The 20906-nt window shown below is 32.2% G+C and overlaps 1 protein-coding gene across 2 annotated transcripts; it reads right to left on the bottom strand.

Annotated features, from left to right (window-relative positions):
• Positions 1-319: 319 nt before the first annotated feature.
• LOC126692537 (serine/threonine-protein kinase STY13) lies at positions 320-6029 on the bottom strand. 2 transcript variants are annotated; one of them, XM_050388165.1, is made up of 7 exons: positions 4926-6029; positions 4160-4292; positions 3818-4013; positions 2916-3040; positions 1588-1746; positions 1018-1318; positions 320-666 (listed from the first exon to the last, which is right to left on the bottom strand). In XM_050388165.1, the coding sequence occupies exons 1-6, from the start codon at positions 5126-5128 to the stop codon at positions 1022-1024; spliced, it is 1113 nt and encodes a 370-aa protein (XP_050244122.1). In that variant the 5' UTR covers positions 5129-6029; the 3' UTR covers positions 320-666; positions 1018-1021. The 2 variants fall into 2 exon arrangements, with proteins under 2 accessions (XP_050244122.1, XP_050244121.1); XM_050388164.1 differs by lacking the exon at positions 320-666 and having other exon boundaries at positions 727-1318; positions 4926-6028.
• Positions 6030-20906: the final 14877 nt, after the last annotated feature.

The raw sequence follows: 20906 nt of genomic DNA, 5'->3' as shown, positions 1-20906 counted from the left end.
AAAATAAAAACTATATTGATAAGAGGAACATGACGTGAGTATGAGCTAAATATTGAAATTGTTCTGTGCGTTTTAAATTTTTCCACAAATGCTCTTTTTGATGCGGAATCACAGCAATTAGGATCATGGGGAATGGCAGTAAACCTTTTTTTTTTTTTTTTTTTTTTTTTGGATACATATCTAGGAATGCACATTTGCTTAAGAATTGAAACTGTTCCCAAATAATTTTACACGTTTAAGCTTTGCATGGAACCTTTTATTATGTTTCAATGAAAATCCCACTATTATTAAGAACGTATCATAATTCATAGCCAGCTAGTTAGAAAAACAAGCCCAGAATTGTTGCCACACTGTAATTGCTAATAGCGTTTGAGCTTGCATATAACCTTTTATTGTGTCTCGATTAAAACCCAACTGTTATTAATAAGGTATCTTGGCCCAGGTTGTTTGGACTGCTTTATTCTTCCAAACAACAACAAAGCATTGATCTTAAAATCTGGAGTTCAGTTGTGAAATACCCAACAGACTAGTCAAAATTGGCCATCAATGCCTTTTCAATCTGTCCATATTCGATATTTACATACAGACAAGACATGATCATTCAACTCAACTCAACTCAACTCAACTCAATCCAGCCCAGTAGTGACCATGAAGCAATTTCTTCACCTACAAGTACAAGTTCTTAAGAGAGATATTTAAAAAAAAAAAAAAATTAAGACTGCCTCATAGTAAGCATTTTCGATGAAACTAGCATTGATATCAACAGAATTTATGTCTAAACCATGTATCTCCTTTACATCAAGATCAGCATCAACTAGACAATGTAAAGTCCGCTATCTCTTTTTTATTTTCCCAATGAGTTTCCCCATCAACATCAATCTGTTTCAATATATTAATTGTTTACTAATCATCATATTAGGTAATCAACCACAATTCACTAAGAATATATATCTACTGTTGCATGCCAATTTTTCTCCGATTGGAAGTCGGAACAAAAAGAAAATTTCAAAATTTTACCCGCTCATTGTGAGTTCTTTGTCCTCTTAGCAGTGAAGAGCTGGCGTATGAAAGAAAACTTCCCCCTCGCGCGTGCAGAGAATTCAGTCATGGTACCATTACTACTTGCTGCTGCCTCAGCCTCATTGGTATCAGATTCCGGTAATGATGGTGAGGGTGGTGAGAGTGTGAAGAGAAATGTATTAAGCATGCGGATGATCTGGCTAAAGCTTGGCCTCAGGTTTGGGTCCTCTACCCAACATGACTGTATGATGAAGGCAAGCTCAGGGGAAATATCTTCAGGAAGAGTAGGCCTCTCTTGCTGCATTATCAGATTGAAAACCATAGTTAGTTTGTTTCCAATTAAAAATATGTTAAGAATTTAGTATTCACTATGAACAAGAACTGCTTTAAGCAAATTCCTCAAAGCACAGAAGTTACAATAGGGAACCGAGGCATAGTTTATTATCAGTCTGCATTTGATAAAGTAACATCGGCATCTGAAGTAAAGCATCCAATATCAAATAGACAGCAAATTTAACATAATGACCAAATGCATCAAATTAAAAATTAAATGAATATTCATTGCACCTTGAAAGCAGCAGCATAAGCAGCCTGCAAGTTGGACATGCCTTCAAATGGCATACGGTTGGTCAATAGTTCCCATAGGACAATTCCAAAACTGTAGACGTCAACCTTGTTGTTGTAATGTTTCTTCTCTCCTTGCCGCAATGTCACGGTGCTATACAACTGCAAAGACACAAACAGAGTCAGAACGTAGGGAAAAGCTAATTGGTAAGGAGGTTCAATGCATTGTACCCAAGTCCTAAAACTCTTGAAATATTGAAGATGAACAGTACTAGAAACCAAGAAGCCCACCCCAGTCATTCAACAGAAAATTATCAAAGCCTTACAGAAGATTATCAGGAAGTTTGTGCTTGGTAACATTGTGAGACAACAAAGCTTATGGCTCAATCAGGCTTATGCAAATAATAAACCAGAGATAAATAGTAATAAAATTTTAAAGAAAGAAAAAATACACATACTTGAAGCGTTAATTCGAAGTTTCATCTTCAGGTGCAGTTAAACTGACTGTTACTAAACTACAGGAAAAAGGAAATCGAGAAAAAAGCATAAAATAATTTTAAGTTTTTAACTGATGATGGAAATGATTTAAGCCATGAAATGATCCCTCTTCCTATGCATGTCAGACCTTACATTAAGAATAATGTTGACCACTTCCATTGAGCATAACAAATTTGGAGATTTGAAATATGAATAGAGAGAGAGAGAAGCTTATTTAGTTCTTTCTTAAGAAGCTGCTCATGAACTGACAACAGCTTCCCATAAAGGGATAGAAGCGAGTTACATCAAATTCACTTACAGATTGATATGCATTCTTATAATTATTTGTATGTTTCTGTAACTAAATATACAATAATTAGCTTAAATTCTCGTTAAACAGAAGATTTAGAAAATGTTAACCCGCACCTAAGGAACCAAGTGGGCCATGGACTGAGACTAATGTCCAAGAACTTAAGTCTTTTACCAAAGAATGGGCAGTCAAACAAAGTCTGATGACAATCCATTCACAGCCAAATGACCTCCACCAAACTAATGCCATAAATCCTCTGATGAAATTAAGCAGAACTTCTTAAATAAAAATCATAAATCCTAGCTTAGTTGCAAAACTTCTGTAGATCGTGTGTGCGGCAGGCATGTGTGAATGTTTTTCTACATTCATACATGTTTTTGTTTTACTGATTTAGCCTTGACGATCCTAAATCTCTTTCCATCTTGATGATCATTTAATCACATAACCACCATCAACAGCAAATTTGTTTTCCCCATTTAGCTCTTTTAATAGTGGGACACAAATCAATTATAACAACAAATTATGTTTGGTAGATGACACAAACCTCGGGAGCCATCCAACGATAAGTCCCAGTTTCTGCGGTCATCATCTCCGTCACAGATTCTTCTCTTGCAAGACCAAAATCTGCAAGCTTCACAGACTTCTGATTCGCCGTAAGCAGCAAATTGTCTGCATTAATCAATATCGACACATCCATAAAATATATAAAAAAGAATAACGCCAATGTATTGAACTACATAGAATGAAATCTGTAATCCGGGAAGTATAATCCAACACATCTATTTCTAGTTCAACTGAACATCAACATGACAAGCATCAAGCAAACTCTTACCACAAAAGCAATTAATTAAAAGTACATGTACTATTTATTTCCAAAATGATTTTTCAATATAAATTTTGAAATAGGATTGCTCAAATCAAGGAAACATAGTCAAATAACTAAAGGAGGAGAACAACCCAATATAATTAAAAACCAAACTCAATGAAATATGAACCACGTCCATGGCCTAATTGGAAAATGCACAGCACAGAGATTTGACAAAATAGCAGAGAAGGCAAGCTGTAATGGCTTTTTACAATAAAAATGATTTCCATATAGAGATTTTTGAAAATGTCACAACATTTTAATTATTGATGAATAAGGAAAGTTTTATTCAAAAAACCAGAACCAGCAAGCAACAAGCTGCACGCTAGTTACAACACCAGGACACCAGCCCAAAAATGAGCTTTTTTATAGAAGGGAAAGGGAAAAAATAGGAAGAGGAACACGATTAAACCACATTTCGTATCTACTTTTAACAATTACTAATAAACACACAAATCACAAAATATACCCCTACAAGCAATGGAATTAGGATTTTAATGCAATGAAGCCCATATGAATATAACAAATGTTAAGAAACAATTAGTCCATTATGTGTAATGCACTATGTTCTTGGGAAGTACCAGGTTTTAGATCTCTATGTATAATCCCATTGGCATGAAGACATTCCATGGCATGAGAAATATCAAGAGCAAAATTTATAGCCACGTGAAGGTCTAATAGATTTGGACGAATAGTGAGTAAATACTTCCGGAGTGACATTCCAGGTAACAGCTCTGTTACTATCACCATTAAAGGGTCCTTACAAGCTCCAATAAACTGCAAACGCCAGAAATGCATTGTGCTAAGTGAATTGAATGCAACAGAAATGATTATGTGAAAAACTATTAGTCAGGCATGTATAAAAGGAAAATGCTTTCAAGAAATGAACTAATATAAAGACGCATAAAAAATAGAACACTTACCTTGACTAGATTATCATGTTTAACACGTGACATCATATTAACTTCCCGTGCGAATCGACTCTCAAGTGCAGTTTTTTCTTCCACAGTGCTCCCACGATGGAGGACTTTAATAGCCACAATTTGATCACCATACCTGAAAATATCAATCTAGACCTATGAAACTAGGACACCAACCGCCAGACAATCCATTCCTAAAACAACTTCATTTGATGACATTGGAACAACATAACATGTCATAAGCCTATAACAATTGAAAGTTATAAAAATACATGTCATAAGCCTTACACTCCTTTTCATAGGAATCATAGTTCAATAGATTCAAATACAACAACCAAACCTTAGTCCAAAAATTTTGTGGTCAGCTAAGGAACCTCAAAAGACTAGTTAGGGTAGGTCACCAAAACCAGACCCCCACACTCAAGATTGAAGTAATCAACTTAACAACACAAAGCCTTAATCCCGGGATAGCGTAGTGGCGTAGTTACATATTATACGAGCTATGGTTGGTGTCATGACAGCCTACAATAGAAAGAGTTTACTTCCAAAACTAGCCATCAACATGAACAGTCCAGCAATGTAAAGCACATTCCAAGTACCCAAAATCAGATTAAACTACAATTAAGTTGAGAACATAAATACACATACATGGCAATCAAGTAAAATTACAATACCTATCTTCACAACAATCTAGTCTCACAAATTAACAACCCGAAAAAGCAAAAAACAATAATTTAAACATCAAATTAGGCAATAATTTCACACTGACCTTCCTTCATACACTTTGCCATGTGCTCCCTCGCCGATTTTCGACCCAATAAAAAGCAATTTCGGGTCAACCAGCAAATTCTCATCAATAGTTAACTGCTGTTCCACTGTTATTGATCCATTCTGCGTTGTCTCAGACCGCAAAACCGATTGCTCATATTCCCCCTCTTCACGAACTCCCCTGTTATTCTCGCTGCAACTCATAGTTGCAACCTCAAATTATACCCGAATTCCTCATTTTCCAATCAAACCCCTTTTCACAAACACCTTATTCACAACAAATTAACATTATTCAAATCCAAAAGACTTCAACTTCAACTCTCCAATCCTATCAATTTGCACAGCAGCACCATATTCAAACCCGCCAAACGAAAACCCAATTCCTCTTAATTTTGACACTTCCTCCTCCAAATGAAACATTCAGAGCCACCACTATTATCACTATAGCAAGTTAACTACCACAACTGCTATAACTTCCACTTCTCACAAACACAAAAGTAACAATAAAAATACAACCTTTACTATTAATTCTATTCAAAAATAGCTTCTTCTTTTTTTTTTGAATTTGAGAGAACTTTGCTTGAGTTGTAAGCCTCGTCTTCAACGAAGTCTAAGAAAATAAAAGAAACCCAACAAAGAAAAAAAATAAGGATAAGCCAAAAAAAAAAAAAGCAACTTACAGTAGAAGCTATGAAATTTTCTTTTGAGCCCCCCACCCCAAAAAAAAAAAACCAAACAACAAGTTGTTTCTACATATGTTTAAGAAAACCCAATCTCTCTCTTAACAGAACAGAACATGAAATACGAGGTTTTAGGAGGGAGAGAGAGGAAGAGAGAGAGAGAGTCTGTTCAGACAAGGAGGGTTGAAAAGAAAGGAAAGGAAAGGTGGGGGGGGGGAGAAAAAGGGGTGGCGAATGAGAGGAGGACACGTGGAGAGAAACGCACGAGAATGAATGGAAAATTTGAGAGTTATCGGAGGGAGGAGGATTTGGACGTTGTTTGGTGGTGGAGGATGAAAGAATGGGAGTGGTGACTCAATGGAGCACTTCTTCTCTTTCTTTTTCTTTTTTTGATTTCTCTCCTCTATAGTCTATAGGCTATTCCCATTTCCCACTGTAGAGAGACAACAACAACAACATACAGTACAAAAGCTCTCACTCTCACCCATCCTTGTCGGCTCACCATTGCTTGGCTAGCTTAGCAGCTAGCTCCGTGACCCTCTTTTTTATTGGTTACTACTATTAGTTAGTTCTACTTTTCTTTTGTTTTCCTCGTGCCATAATTAATGGACAAAAATATCTCTTTTCTTTTCTTTTTTTTCTTTTTTTCTAATTTTTAATAAAGAATTTATATACGTATTAGTCTCATTACACTTCGATCGAGCTTTTTTTTTCTTTTTTCCTTTTTCCGGGTCTAGTGTCATCATTTGTATTTTTTATTTTTAAATTTTGGATAAGTTTATCTTTAAAATATAGATAAGTAAAAAAGTGTCCTATTTTATACGTATTTTAAGTAGAATTAAAGATATATTTTTATCGGATTATCTTCAATTTTTTTTTTATTAAATCTAAAGTTTAGAAATATTTCTAAATCACATAAAAGTTTAGTTCAAAAAAGAAAATATCCTTATAAATAGTATAGATATAATATTATTTAAAATCTATAGAGTTTGTTTCATGATAATTTCTATTTATTATGACAATAGACTTTAATTTAATGAGTTGAATTTTACTCTTTGAATTTTAGCAAGTTATAAGTTCATAATTTTATTATTTAAATAATTAAATTATTTCATTTATGTAAAAAATAAATTATTTTTTTTTTGTTTTTTGTTCGTTGACTAGATTGCCCATACCATACGTACAATCACCAACCACATATCTTCTATGATGATAAAACCACTATTTCTTTTCTTTTTTCTCTTTTTTTAATCAAGGGCGTCATTATTCATGTCTCAACATTAATCCGATTTTTTTTTTTTTTTTTTTTGTTTACTTTTTTTATATATACCTAAAAAGAAAATCTTTATTGAAGAATAAAAAGTAGGGTGGTAATTTGTGTTCACGTGTTGGGTTCGTGTCGTGTCAATTCATGAGTATTCGACTATATAGGCCAACACTAACTTGATATGTTTATTAAACGGGTCAATAGTCTCCAACCCTAACACGGCACATTTATTAAACGGGTCAGTTGTGCTATTTATAAGATTTTATCAAAATGAAAAAAAAAAATTATAAAAAAAAATAAATATTTTTAATATAAAATTCAAAACTAACGAGTAACCGCATCACAAATAATCATTCAAAACTAAAAATATTTTTAAATTTGTATTTTTTATTTTTAAATTTTATATAAGTTTGTTTTGAAAATATAGATGGTAGGAAAGCATCCTATTTTGTACGTATTTTAAGTAGAGTTAGAGATATATTTTTATCGGATTATCTTCAAGTTTTTTTTTTCTGTTAAAACTAAAATTTAGGGGTATTTCTGAACCACATAAAAGTCTAGTCTAAAGAGAAAAATCCTCTTATAAATAGTATAGATATGGTATTATTTAAAATATATAGTGTTTGTTTCATGATGATTTCTATTTGTTACGACAATAGACTTTAATTTAATGAGTTGAATTTTACTCTTTGAATTTTAACAAGTTGTAAATTCATAATTTTATTATTTAAATGATTAAATTATTTCATTTATGTTAAATTTTTTTTTTTTTTTGTTCGTTGACTAGATTGCCCATACCATACGTACAGTCACCCACCACATATCTTCTATGATGAAAAAACCACTATTTCTTTTTTTTTTTTCTCTCTCTTTTTTTAATCAAGGGCGTCATTATTCATGTCTCAACATTAATCCGATTATTTTTTTTGTTTACTTTTTTTTATATATACATAAAAAGAAAATCTTTATTGAAGAAGAAGAAGTAAGGGTGGCAATTTGTGTTTGCATATCGGGTTCATATCATGTTAATTCATGAGTATTCAACTATATAAGTCATCACTGACCTGACATGTTTATTAAACGGATCAAGATTCTCCAATCCTAACACGGCCCATTTATTAAACAGGTCAGTTGTGTCGACTTGTTTATAAGACTTTATCAAAATGAAAAAAAAATTATGAAAAAAAAACAAATAAATATTTTTAATATAAAATTTAAAACTAACGAGTAACCGCATCACAAATAATCATTAAAAACTAAAGCATATCCCAATATCATAAATCAATCACAATATGTTAAAGAAAATAAACCCCAACAACTAATAAGTTTATATACCTAGAGTTTGAATGGTATATTGGTAAATTGTCATTTAATTAAACAGGTCAGACGGGTCAAACGGGTTCTGTATGTTCAACAATAACCCAACTTGTTTATTAAACAAGTCAGCCATGTCAACTCATATATGACACAAACCCATTAAGTTTCAACTCATAACCTGCTAATTTCATGTCGTGTCATGTTGGGTTTGCAGGTCGTGTCTAATTTTGTCACTCCTAAGAAGAAGCAGCTTTGGTATGAATGAAAAAGTAAGAGATTTAGAGAGGTGGAAAAGTTGAAAGATGAACAACTTTTTTATTCTGTTGAAAAGAAAAATAAGAGAACAGAAAATGTAAGTTTGTATAATTTACTTCCATGCTCCTATTGCATTAAAAGAATTATTTATTTTTAAAAAATGATTTCAATATAAATAAATAAATAACCCAAACATTAAAGTTGAAAAAAAAAAAAAACAAAAACAAAAAAAAAAAAAAAACCAGCATGCAAAACACAGTAGTAGAATGAGACGAGGATAGCTTGGTAATTTCCCATTAAGGCCCCCTCTTTCCCCGCATTTTTCTCCTTAAATTGGGAGATATTCCAAAATCACTCTTGTAAGGATGAAGGGCTTAGGAATGTATATTGGGCCATGGGCCTTGAGCCTTGTCCAAAAACATTTACCTGTCCAAGAACAGTTAGACATTAATGAAGACGTATAAATCAGTAAGTTATGGAAGGATTCTGGTCATAGAGGTTTGGGAAAGTAGTTCGAGGAGAAATGCCTCCTCGACTAAACAGAGTAGAGGTCAAAGGTTTGACCTACCATTAAGAACAATACGTCGGACAATTTTACTGGTAAGGATAAGCATCAAGAGGGAATAAGACAAAGGGAAGTTGAAAAATATCTAGGAGAAAACTTCTATCACCGCATTAAATGTTTTGCAGCTAACTTCCTAGCCGCATTAATGTGGAGGTGGTACCTAAACAGTAATACTCAGCCTTACAGCTACCCCCAAAAACTTCAGGAATGTGTTGATGGGACAATGATTTAGGAGAAAACTGCTACCATCATATTGAATGCTCTGCAGCTAACTCCCTGGCCGCATTGATGTGGAGGTGATACCTGAACAGTAATATTTAGCCTTACAGCTACCCCCAAAGACTTCAGGAAAGTGCTGATGGGATAAGGATTAAGGCTAGCAGCTTGACCTATACGTGGAAGACTGAGATGAAGTAAAGTAGGGGAATATAAAGAAGAAATACCTCATTATAAGAAGGGGACTTGAAAATCTAGGGAGAGAAAAAACACTATACACTCAAGAACTGTAATTGGGTTTAAATCCAAAAGAAATATATAAGAATTGCTTTCCTCAGACGTTGCCGAGGAAGATTTTCTTTACATAAACTTGTTTATTTTCATTTTCTAGTAGTCTTTAATCTACCGTGATTTTTGTCTGACTCATTAAAGTCCAATTCTTAGCCCATTCTCTACAAATTCATTGTATTGGGCTCTTTGGGCCTAAATCCTTTTATTTTTTGGGCTTGGGAACCAAATCATGTCCTTACAACTCCAAATGGAGAGCTTGAGTGAGAAAAATATTTGGCCTCACCATTTTCTACCCCAACCAAATACCCTCCCCTACCATTTCTTCCCCACTTTTCTCTCTCCAATAATCACCCCCAACCAAAAGAATTGGATACAAAAGAAGCATAACTAAAATCCTACAAAACAACATTTACAAAAACTTGATCACTAAGGAATTTGTTTAGTTGGTTTTTAGAGTTGCCATTGGTTAGGTTGGTTTGAAATTTCTCATTCAATAGAAATTTAAATTGAGTTAAGTTTAACAATACTCCAAATTGAGTTAAATTTATGGATCGAATAGTAAATAATATCTAATTGACATAAAATTTGATATGCATGTTAAAAACCTAAAAAATATACCATCTAAAAATTTCAAAATATGTAATTATATTTATTTTTTGGCAAAAATAAAAAACCGACCCTCTAACTTTCACATTTTTTCATTTCAGTCCTCTAACTTTCAGTTTTGTCAATTCAGTCCTCTAACTTTCAATTTTTGTTAATGTAGGGCTCCGTTACATTTTTGTTAATGGCTACCGTTAAACCCACTTAAACGACAATATTTTGCATTTTATTTTTATTTTTAATTTGGAATTAAAAGAAAATAAGAAAAATCTGAAGAAAAAAAAAATCAATCGTAGTTGTTGAGGATGACGGAGTTCTCGGAGAGGATTCTGGCAATGGTGGACTGAATGCTGAGGGTGTTGCGGCAGAGAGAGTCAAGGTCGAGGTCGAGATGCTCGAGGGACTTGCCGGAGGGATCACCGACGCAAGCGGTGGTGCTGCCGATGAGTTTCACGAGCTAGTGGCCGAGGCGATGGACCCAGGAGAGGACGATGAGGCCGAGGAGGTTGTCGAGGTGGAAAGATTGAGCGGTGGTGTCGAAATCGCAATAAACTTTGAGGCCGGAGGAGGAGGAAACAACGGCGGTAGTGTCATGGAGGTCAGGGCTGGTTAGGGATTCGATGAGGCCGCGTTGCTGGAGGATTTCGATGTTGTTGTTGTTGTTGTTAAGGCGAGGAGGAGAGGATTGGGATTGTGTGGAGGAGTGGTAGCAGCAATAAGTGTAGGATTCTGAATCGATGATGGGTTAGGAATTTGGGTCTTCTAAACGAAATGTTTTTTTTTTTTAATTTTAATTTTAAATTAAAAAAATTAAATAAAAAATTAATTGTAAAACGGCATCGTTTCAATGGGTCTAACGGTAGTTACTAACAGAAATGTAACGAAACCCTACATTGACAAAAATTAAAAGTTAGAGAATTGAATTGACAAAATTGAAAGTTCGAGAACTGAAATAAAAAACGGTGAAAGTTAGAAGGTTAGTTTTACATTTTTACGTAATTTTTTTTTTTTTATGAAAATATAACTTTTTTTTTTTTGATGAAAATATAACCAAGTCCGTTGCAAATTTTGCCCCCAAAAAAAAGAAAAAAAAGCGGTGATGCTTTTTGTTTTTTCAAAACCAATAAATATCACAACTTTTTGGGAAGAAGTACGCCTGTTGCCACGTGACCACAATGTATGGGTGGAAAAGATGAGAGTTGGGTTGGCTGTGGCTAGAATAGATATACACTTGGGGACCATCTTGGCTTGATTGTCGTTTTCCAATTTTTATAACATGTCCTTTGATTTTTCTCCTCTCCTCTTAACGTATCTGTGGAATCGTAGATAGATACGGTGTTAATCGTGGAACCTACAACAACTTCCATCGTTATCATGCCATTGAATTGATCTGATGAGACTCGGACTTGGGCGTGAATCTTTTTTATCAGTTAATATTCAGACGGTCCGTGTGAATGAGGGAGCTGCTTAGAACAAAGACAAAATACAGGCGTTTTCAGCTTTCAGTATTAACATCTATTGCTCTAGACTTATGGACTTATTATAGCCCCCAAAATTATTCATAATATATGTAATAATCAATAACTAAACATAGGAAGGTTGGGTCAGCACTCAGCAGCCATAGTACATACAATTATATTGATTACTACAAAAGTACAAATAATAATAATAATAAGCCGCTGGTTAATATATGAATCATGCATTTTGGTAATTTTTTTATGAGAAACTGAAAAAAAAAGTCAAAACAGTTTCACTTTTTCATAAAAAATTTCATAAAATGGTTTATTAATGTATGTTCTAAGTGACTAAAGGCACACGTTAATAAAACCCTAATAATAATTATACTCTTTATTATTGGTTGATACAAAATATTTTTCAATCAATTTCACAAGTGTTAAAATGATATGATTCTATTAATATAAATAAAAGTAATATTAATGATAAGAGTAAAATACACTAACTTACCATGAGGTTTGGAGTAATACTAAGTACATCCAAAACTTCTTAAAAATAACCAATTTGGTCCTTAAGAGAAATGGGTGTTACAAACTGTTTGTGCACTCTTCAGATCCAAAGACTTAATTCAATGATTTTTTTTTTTTTTTTATTAATCTTTTCTCCATTCTTTCTTCTTATCATCAACAATCAACACCACACCTCCATCCTTGGCCCTCTCTCCTTATCTCTTGTTTATTTTATTTTTTCTCTATTTCTCTCTCTCTCTCTCTCTCTCTCTCTCTCTCTCTCTCTATTTTCTTTTCCATTGCTTGGCCCAATCTTACCCTCATGGATCCCATCTTTTCTTCTCTCATCTCTATATTTCGTCAATGGGAATCCTTCATTGGTGTGTTAGCAGTTTTTGATGGGATGATTGAATTTGGCTTTGATGGCAATATTGTGGTGGAATTTTGGACCTCGGCTAGTGTGATTGGATTAAGGTCATTTAGGGTTTCATGGGTTTCTTTGTGAAGGAGATGAAGTTTTTCCTTTTGGTTTTTTGGGCAACCAAACATTGAGTATAGGAGTCTAAAGAGTAGATGATACTTTATATGGCTCGTCCTTTTGATTTTTTGGCTACTAAATCCGGAATAAAGAAGATTCATGGGTTTTACTTTTGATTTTCTTGCCTACCAAACACAGATTGAGGAAGATTTATGTGACTTTTTCTTTGGGGTTTCTTGGCTACCAAACAAAAAATTATTACTAAATTTATTTTATGAAAAATCTAAGAAAATCGTTGGTGTGGTGTTAATGTTCCACTAACTTACTGACTTTGTGATATACACCACTGTCAGTTTCTTTAAAACTTTCTCCATTTTCTTCGTGTGTGTTAAAAATACTTAGTATTCTAAAAAAAAAAAAAAAAAAAACCTTGTTGACTTTATAGTATTCTTTCAGAAATCCTAGATAGCTTTGCACTTTGGAAGAGAGTGCACAAACAGCCTTACATGCTGTTAATGTTTAAAGTACCAAATTGGTCATTTTCAAAAAAAATTGGATGTATTTACTATTACCCCAAACCTCAGGGTAAATTATTGTATTTTACCCTAACGATAATCTAGGTAAAAAGTAATAATAATATTGTTTCAATCACAACTTATCACTCAAAGGTTATGAAAAATATTTGTATTTTTTTATCTATTACATCACTCTTAAAAAAACAAAGTCAAATGACTTTTTTGAACAATTATTTGACAAATTGTGATTAAAAAACAATTAAAGTTGTTGGGTTAGTCAATATGAAATTAGTGTTAGACTGATAGACTTTTTATCTACCAATTATCATCGCCTTACTAAATTATGATGAAAAAAAAATTGTAAAAATAGATATATAATATGTTATTGGTTGAACTGTCGAGGTAATATCAGTACCTATTTAGCTATTTTATTAATCTTTTTTTTTAGTAATTTTATATTATATATATTTTTTCCCAGTTCTCCTTTTTTTTCTTTTTCTTTTTTGGCTTAGATTCCCAATTCTCCTCAAACTTCTAGCTTCCAAATTTTAATTCATCATGCTTCTGTAGCTTTCATATCATCATATGTTCCTCCACTATCAGCCAACGGCCGTCTTTTCCCTCTTTTCAAATTATGGGACCTACTTGACTTTTTTATTCCTATTAATTTGAATGAATGGACCAACTTAACACTATTCACGAATTTATTTATTATTCATTTATTACTTTTCCCTTATCTTTTATTATTGATAATAAAAAAAGGATTTTCATGATTTTATTTCATCAAGTACCGTCATTTCATTGGATAGTGATAGTTAATTAGTTACTAGTAAGCGTATTCATTCATTCTAGAAAGTTTAGTTAGTCCAAAATCTAAATCAAATCAAGGCAATGCATATCCATTGCATACAAAATGTCTTTCAATAATTTAGTAATAGTATGTTCAGAAAGATCGAAGATTTACATGACAAGAAGCTGGTGTCAATGGGGACTTTTGAACTAATCCTTAATTTCATAGGTTCCTATAAAAAAAAAAAAAAAAAAAATTGTTCGATTGATCAACTAGTACTCTTGAAGATCTCGATCAATATATCAAAATTCAAATTTGTTTACTACAATGAACATTAAAAGCAATAGATGAAGGAAAGAGGTGGTGGCGGTTCTATATGATAACCTAAAAGATCATTTATGTATATTTTTAGTCAATTTATTTAATAATTATATGACTTGTTTACAAATTATGTATTTTTATATATTTTTATGACCTACAGAATCGTCACGTCCTTTAATCCAATTTGTAAAGACATTGTCTAAGAAGGAGAGCTCATCATCACGTGATAAGACAAAAAAATAAGGACGTTTCTTTTTCATATGTAAAGAGTAATGTCCATTAATTTTATAATTCACCACTATAATTAATGCACAGCCTTCTCAAATTAATTGGATGAGAACCATGTGTGCGCAAGAGTCTGAATTAAAGTAGGATTACTAATAAGGTCATCACCACCCTAAAAAAATATTCAAAAATTTAAAAAAATTCATACTCATCTTATTATTTGTACAAACTTTATGAGAGGGGATGCTATTTTGTCCATAATTTGATTAGAGTTTTTTTAATGGAATATTCCTTTAAGCGTTGTCTCTTGCATTTATAAAAACTTTAATGGAGTATTATCATTTATATATAGGTCATGTTAATGGACACCGTAAGGTACATACTAAGAAATTGCTTTACGTCAATTTTCTATTTTATGTCAAAATTTAGATTAGTTTTATAGGATTTAGAGCTAGTGAAGTTAACATTTTGAATTATACTTATCACTTCAGCTGTATTTTCAGCCCATTTTATCAATTTATACTAATTTTTTTATTAATTAGACCTTATAATAACTCATCCTTAACGGGTACTTTACGATATCGGTTAACATTTCACTATATAAACTTTTGAGAAGAGGTCAAATTCTAATAAAATTCAAGAGAGTTTGGTGTAATTTTTTTTCTTTTAATTTAAATGTACGAATGGGTAAAGAGTATGACCAATAAATGGCAAAGATCAATGGGATCCGTATACATTGTTTAGTTTGTGAATACAATAAGACTATACTTTGGTGATGATCCAATGATTCAGACGTAGTCTTTACTCTCTACTCTAGTTGAACATTCAATGCTCGGTGGACCCTTTTTTTTTTTGAGAAATAAACACACACACAAGGAAGAGGGAAAGGGTATCTAACACAAAGACAAACCACAATTCCATTCAAAAGTCATGGTAATGCCCCATGGACCTAAATAGCATAAAATTAAAGTATATCCTATACTCCAATGATTTAAACTCAAGGCATCAATTAAATCATGTAAGAGCTAACAAAATTATTCAATACACCCCACCCCCCCCCCCCCCAAAAAATAATGCTTTTCTTCTCATATGAGCTACTTAAACATTAATTTAATCAAAGTTAACTGATGTCCTAAGACTTTTAATGGGAAAATAAAAAAATAATCATATGTTTGTGTTAGAATCTATTTTTCTTTCATTTGTATGTGTATGCGTTTTTTTTTTCAAAAAAAAGAATGGATAATTGTCTCACATTATTCAAGAGTGTGTTGTGTGTAACATGTTTCATTCTTCCTTAAAAATTACCATAAATTTTTAATGAAATTGTAATACGCTTTTTTTTTTTTTTTTTTGAGGTGAGAGATAGATGTAATATGCCTTTATATTAGGACCTTTATCATTCTCTCTTGTGTCTGTTTTTGTTTCATTAAAAAAAAAAAAAGTAATATTTTTCATAAAAATTATTTCAAAATTCAAATCATTCTTAAAATTGTCTCTTCAATAAATGCTCTAAGTACCCTTTAACCAAACCCTTTAATCAATAAATCAACCATGACCAGAGCAAAAAAATACAGTATCTCCTAAAAAAAGTAGTGAAAAATTACTGTAATTGCTATGCATTTTTACTAGTTGCTGGGATTAACAGGTCTAAGCAAATAACTTGTCATGTAGTTAGTTATGAGTGATAGAAGTATGGTCACACATGGACCATTATCAGATATCTACACTCAAAACTCGCACGTGACAAATTGTAACCAAAATGATGTGAAATGGTGTGGTCCTCTAAACGGAAACGTTGTACCATAAAAGTTTAAAAAATTTTCAGGCACTGCATTCCATGCATTTCTACTTGGCTTTGAATCCTGAAAGTACTAATGGCTTCTGACCTAAAAAGGTAAAAGTCTGAACCAGTTTAAATGGTTATCACTTTGGTTGGCGTGCCTATATTTCAAGCTCGGCTTCCTCATGGCTTGGGAGTCTCATATATAAGTGCCAAAGTGCTCTAAGCCCAAGACCTTGCTTTATATTTCATCAAAAAAATAAAAAGAAAGAGCTTGCTTTATATGGATATACTGGGCTCTGCAAGTGGCTAAAGATAAGTTTGGAACAACTTCTTTGGAGCCATGCTACTATTAATTATACAATTGTATCTATATGTGGACTCTGTCTCTTTCTAATTTATTTATTCTAATAACTAATATGGGCTCGTGTGGAGTCGAGCTCACTTCAAAGTTGACACCAAATTATATGGGGAACTATATGTATCATTCTCATTCCCATTCCCATTACCAATCGTACATTTTTATTAGGAAAAATTATCAATGAGATGTCACTTTCAGTCGACTCTTCTTTTTAACGAGGAACAGAAAAAGGAAAAAAAAAAATCCATGATGAAATTAAGTTTTTCATCTTTATACGTTGACTTTTATAATATCTTATATATATATATATATATATATATATACCCACACTCTTGTGTTTAAAAGATTTCCTCAAGTGAATGAATTCAAAAACGAATTCAAATTCACTGGGCTTACTTCGACGGTATCAAAATTATCAAAGGAAAAAAAAAGAACAGAAAAAAAAAAAGGTAAGAAAGTTCAGTGAGCACTACGAAGAAAAGTCATTATTCCAACAAAAAGATGGAAAAAGTGCTCCATGAAGTTAGGCAAAAAATAGACAAGTTGCTTTCCACATGGCGTTAGGAGAAAAATAAATGAGAAAAATAGCCAATAATATTAACTTGTACATAAATTATAATAAAATATTATGTGATTGAATAAGAAATCTTCCATTTTTTTTTTTTTTTTTCAAGAGAGAATATTTAAAAGAAGGGAAAGGGTTAGAACATTCACATCAACTTATTTATAATAATTAACTAAAATTTAGCTTAAAAAAAACCTTGACTTCCTATATATTAGCTAAGTATATTTGTTTACATATCCACCTAAATCAGACTCTATTTTTTTTTTAACAAATACTATTTAATAATTCTATTTCATCCATAATTCATAAACAAAAATGAAGAATTAAGATCAGCCACACCCATCTACTCGTAAGATTGGCTGAATTAATCATGACTAATATTAGCCATCCCAAGGTTAATTAATATCGATCACTACCCAGCGAACAAGTATATATGTCACCTCACGACCAAGTTAGCCACCCTACATTCAAGATCGATAATCCAATGGTTAAGCTTAGCTACCCAACATCCAATCACAACCACCCAACAATGATGATTTTGATGATGACTGATGATCCCCTATTTGGCTCTAAAGAGAGAAAGAGAGAGATAATATATATATAAAAAAAGGGGTTATACTAACGAGTATTCTTAGAGCATTAGTTAACAATCCAGTTAAATAAGATTTTTATGGGAAAAGAAAAAAAAACAATTAATATTTTGAATGTCTTTTTTATTTCCCATAAAAATGATATCAAAACTTTCTTAAAATGAACGTTAACCAATGTTCTAAAAACACTCGTTAGCATTTTTCATATAAAAAAGAAGAAGAAGAAGAAGAAGAAGTTCTAGAGTATAGTAGTTTGACTTTTAGATTTTTGGGTTAGACATATTGTGGTTGGAAAGTCAATTTGCCTATTCTTATACTAATGCTATTACTTTCTTGTAGTCCACACACTCAATAGAATTCTTAATATACTAAAAGGAGTTGTTGTTGTTGTTGTTTTTTTTTTTTTTTTAACCCCAAGGTTAATAGGTATACTTATAAGTTAAGAGCAATAGTTGTCATCTAGGAGATTTTAGTCAAATGGATAAAATAGCTTGGTTTTGTATGTTTTAGTCATCAAACTCATATGCCTTTTTTTGTTCCTTGACTTTTGAAAATATCCCTTGATATGTATTTTCGTTTATTATTCAACATTCAATGCTATCATAAATTATGCACTCTCAACTTGTTTGGCCTGAGAAAGAAAAGAGAAATATGACTCACTTTCTTATTTTTAATTAACACCAGATAAAAAAAAAAGTGTCATTGTGAATGATCACTTCTCTATAGGGTCCACATTTTTTGTCCAATCAAATTGAACGAACAGGAAAGAAAATGGGACATTAAGTTAATTTGATTTTTATATTTAACAATTAATATACCCTGTACCCTCAAATTCTCATCACACATACTAATAAGGGGAAGTAAATGTAAAAATATATTTTTTTTTTACCTATAAAAAAAGGGGGAAGAATATGTTTTTCATTTCTATTCAATCTCTTTGCCTTCTTAGTCCTTAGATCCAAACACACACACATAACTTTCAATTTTTCCCCCTTTCCTCTCCAAAGCAACTGCAATAGATATGAAAAAAAAATAGAATTTGTCCACACTCCACACATACCATAAATGCATGCAAAGAAGTGTTTCATGAAGCATGACAAATTGACAATTCTTTTTTTTTATTTTTTGAGAAGCGACAAATTGACAATTCTAAAAATGAAGCATTATATATATAGAGTATAAATTATTGAGGCCACGTGTGCAGCAATAATGCATGATAGTGCATGGGTCATGTGTGATTGGATAAGGTGAATCTTTTTAATGGTTGCTTGGAAATGAAACGCCTTAAACGACCGGCTATGAAGCTGTGGAGACTATGGAGGCTGCTATCTAGTGGAAGACATGTCGGCGAACCATCTTATGACTTCTGTACCTACCTACCTCTGATGTGACCATCTCCGTTGAGAAAAACGTGCCCATTTTTTCTTTTTATTTAATATGGTCGAGCTCTAGTTTATTACTTTATTATAAAATTTATATATAAAAAATTCAATTTATGTGGGCCCCAAAATTAAACTAACGGCCAGTCTTGTGGACCTATGTGGATGTGGGGTCCCAATGATGCGATTTGATCCCCGAATTCCCGACCTTATTTTGCTTGCGCAACAGCTGATTTTTTTTTTTATAATAGAAGTTAAGGACGCAAAAGGAAAAACAAAAAGGTTCTAATACAATCAAAGGTTCACCACAAACTTGCTAAAAAATTATGGTAATTTTTAAAAGATATAGGGTCAAACTATACTACATAATGATACAATCTTTTAAATAATATGAGACAGTACCTAGGGGTGTTCACGGGTTTGGTTGGGTTGGGTTGTCCCCAACTCGCATTCGACCTGACCATATCGGGTGGTTAAGATTTCAACCCGCTGTCAACTGAAGTAGTTGATTTGATTGGGCGGATTCAACCTTCAACGGACGACAGTCAATTTGTTCGGAATTGGAGATCTGAAAATTAGCCAAAATCTGGCAAGTTAATGGCAAAAATCGACAAATTTCGATGATATTTTCGCTAGATTTGACGAAATCTCACTAGATCTTGCGAGATCTCGCCAAATCCAGTGGAGATTTCATGGATCTAGTTGAGATCTTGCTAGATTAGATCTAAAAAATATTGTTGGTAAATGCTATGTATCTTGGTTGGGTCTAGTTTCTTTGGGTTTTGGAGAGAATATCCAGGACCTAGCTGACGATTTCGGATTTTGGAGAAGAAGACTCACCGCCAATTGTCAGACTAGTCAGGTCAGCCGGCGGGTCGACTGGGTCCAGTTGGATTTATCGGGTGGGTTGAGCCACCAGTTGGGTTGGATAGCCCTAACAATACATTTTTTTTAAATTTTTTTTTTTATTTTTATTTTATGAGGAACACAAACACACATATAAGGGAGAGTGAATGAAATTTTAACACAAAAACACATCACGAACTTCACTTATAGAAAAAACATAGTAACCTATGATTACTAGGATAGTAAATGAATCAAGTTGTATGTGAAAAACTTGAACTTAGTTTACATTATTATTGTTGTTTTATTTTTATGCTAGTTTATTTAGTAAACAAGCCAAGATCAATCTCAAGTTTAGGCTCGATTATTAAACAAGCTAAACTCAAACATAATAATTTATTCATGATCAAGCTCATGAGAATAAAGTTTGATTTAATACTAAATGATATTATATTATATATATATATATATATTTGTCATAAATATACTTATATAGACTTGAGATTAAATTGTGTAAAGTTGTAAATAGTTTTAAATAATATAAAATTATTATTGATAGTTTACTAATAACATAATTAGTCTATTCATAGTAAAAATTCATTGATTTGTGAATAAGTAAAAAAATTTAGCCATAATTTTATTATATATGAGAAAATAATAAATTAAAAAAGTAACTCATAATAAAGCTTGATTTGTTTGACAATAAAATAAACCAAACTTGAAAATATAATCTTGTTTGGTGATGAGTTCGAACTGGACTCGTATTCTAAATAAAATTAAATAAAAAAAATATAAACTTTTATTACTCAACTTGACTTAACTCATTTACAACCCTACGAGGCTATGACCATCACAACCCATAGACACAAAAATTTTATAATTTTTAACATTATTTGAGATGGTAAATTGTAATTAATGCAATATCATTTTCACATAAAATAATTAGCAACATCATTTTTGCTAAAAATTTAAAATTA

Source organism: Quercus robur, chromosome 7 (assembly GCF_932294415.1).
Source record: "Quercus robur chromosome 7, dhQueRobu3.1, whole genome shotgun sequence".
Lineage (NCBI taxonomy): Eukaryota > Viridiplantae > Streptophyta > Magnoliopsida > Fagales > Fagaceae > Quercus > Quercus robur.
The sequence above is the reverse complement of the archived record's forward strand: the minus strand, read 5'-3'. Positions and strand labels throughout refer to the sequence as shown.